Genomic DNA, 1,177 nt, shown 5'->3' with positions numbered 1-1,177 from the left:
ACATTTGTGAATAGTGAGGACATATATGAATAGTGAGGACATTTGTGAATAGTGAGCACATTTGTGAATAGTGAGGACATATATGAATAGTGAGGACATTTGTGAATAGTGAGCACATTTGTGAATAATGAGCACATTTGTGAATGGTGAGCACATTTGTGAATAGTGAGGACATATATGAATAGTGAGGACATATATGACTAGTGAGGACATTTGTGAATAATGAGCACATTTGTGAATAGTAAGGACACTTGTAAATAGTGAGGACATTTGTGAATAGTGAGGACATTTGTGAATAGTGAGGACAGTTTACACACACAGACATCTTCACTGTTGTGTTGTTCTTGATGTTTCTCTCTTCTTGTGTTCAGGGGCCTGTGATCTCATGCTGGATCCAAACACAGCACACACTCGACTCATTCTGTCTGATGAGAACAGGAAGATCACACGTGTGTTTGAGGATCAGCCGTATCCTGATCATCCAGAGAGATTTGATGGTGTTACTCAGGTTCTGTGTGTTGAGAGTCTGACTGGATGCTGTTACTGGGAGGCTGAATGGAGCGGAGATAATGCTGTTATATCAGTGTCATATAAAGGAATCAACAGGAAAGGAGGAGGGAGAGACAGTGTGTTTGGATACAATGACAAATCCTGGAATCTGATCTGCTTCAATAACAGATTCACTGTACGTCACAGTGATAACGACACTGTTATACCTGCTGTCCATTCATCCTCTAATAGAGCAGGAGTGTATCTGGACGTGTCGGCCGGCTCTCTGTCCTTCTACAGAGTCTCTGACACACACACACTCACACACTTACACACACTCAACACCACATTCACTGAACCCCTCTGTGCTGGATTTTGGGTTTATCCTGATTCTTCAATGTCTCTGTGTAATATTAAACAGCCTCCTGTGAGAATCATCAGTGATCCACACGTCACCAGGTGAGTGAAATATACTGTGTGTCTTAGTGACAGATTTTTACAGACTGTATTAATAGTTCAGGGCTCTGTTCTTCATACATCACTGAATACGTCCCAGTTAATGTGAGACCAGATCTTCTAATTGTGATAATTACTCTCTAGCAAATTTTGTTTAGTTGCTTGCACATATTTTATTTGTATATTTGCTTGGACTTGGTGTTTTTACTGAAAAAGACACACATATCGATAC

General features: G+C 40.4%; 1 protein-coding gene across 1 annotated transcript in view; it reads left to right on the top strand.

Annotated features, from left to right (window-relative positions):
- LOC107745044 (tripartite motif-containing protein 16-like) overlaps positions 1-948 on the top strand; it is a gene marked incomplete at its 3' end in the record, with an annotated part of 14,664 nt that extends 13,716 nt beyond the window's left edge. Inside the window, exon 3 of the mRNA XM_016558878.1 lies at positions 372-948. Coding sequence (XP_016414364.1) covers positions 372-948 — 577 coding nt within the window. The remainder of the gene's footprint in view (positions 1-371) is intronic.
- Positions 949-1,177: the final 229 nt, after the last annotated feature.

The sequence above is a fragment of the Sinocyclocheilus rhinocerous genome, unplaced genomic scaffold (assembly GCF_001515625.1).
Source record: "Sinocyclocheilus rhinocerous isolate Xijiao unplaced genomic scaffold, SAMN03320098_v1.1 scaffold4146, whole genome shotgun sequence".
Taxonomy (NCBI): Eukaryota; Metazoa; Chordata; class Actinopteri; order Cypriniformes; family Cyprinidae; genus Sinocyclocheilus; species Sinocyclocheilus rhinocerous.
The sequence above is the reverse complement of the archived record's forward strand: the minus strand, read 5'-3'. Positions and strand labels throughout refer to the sequence as shown.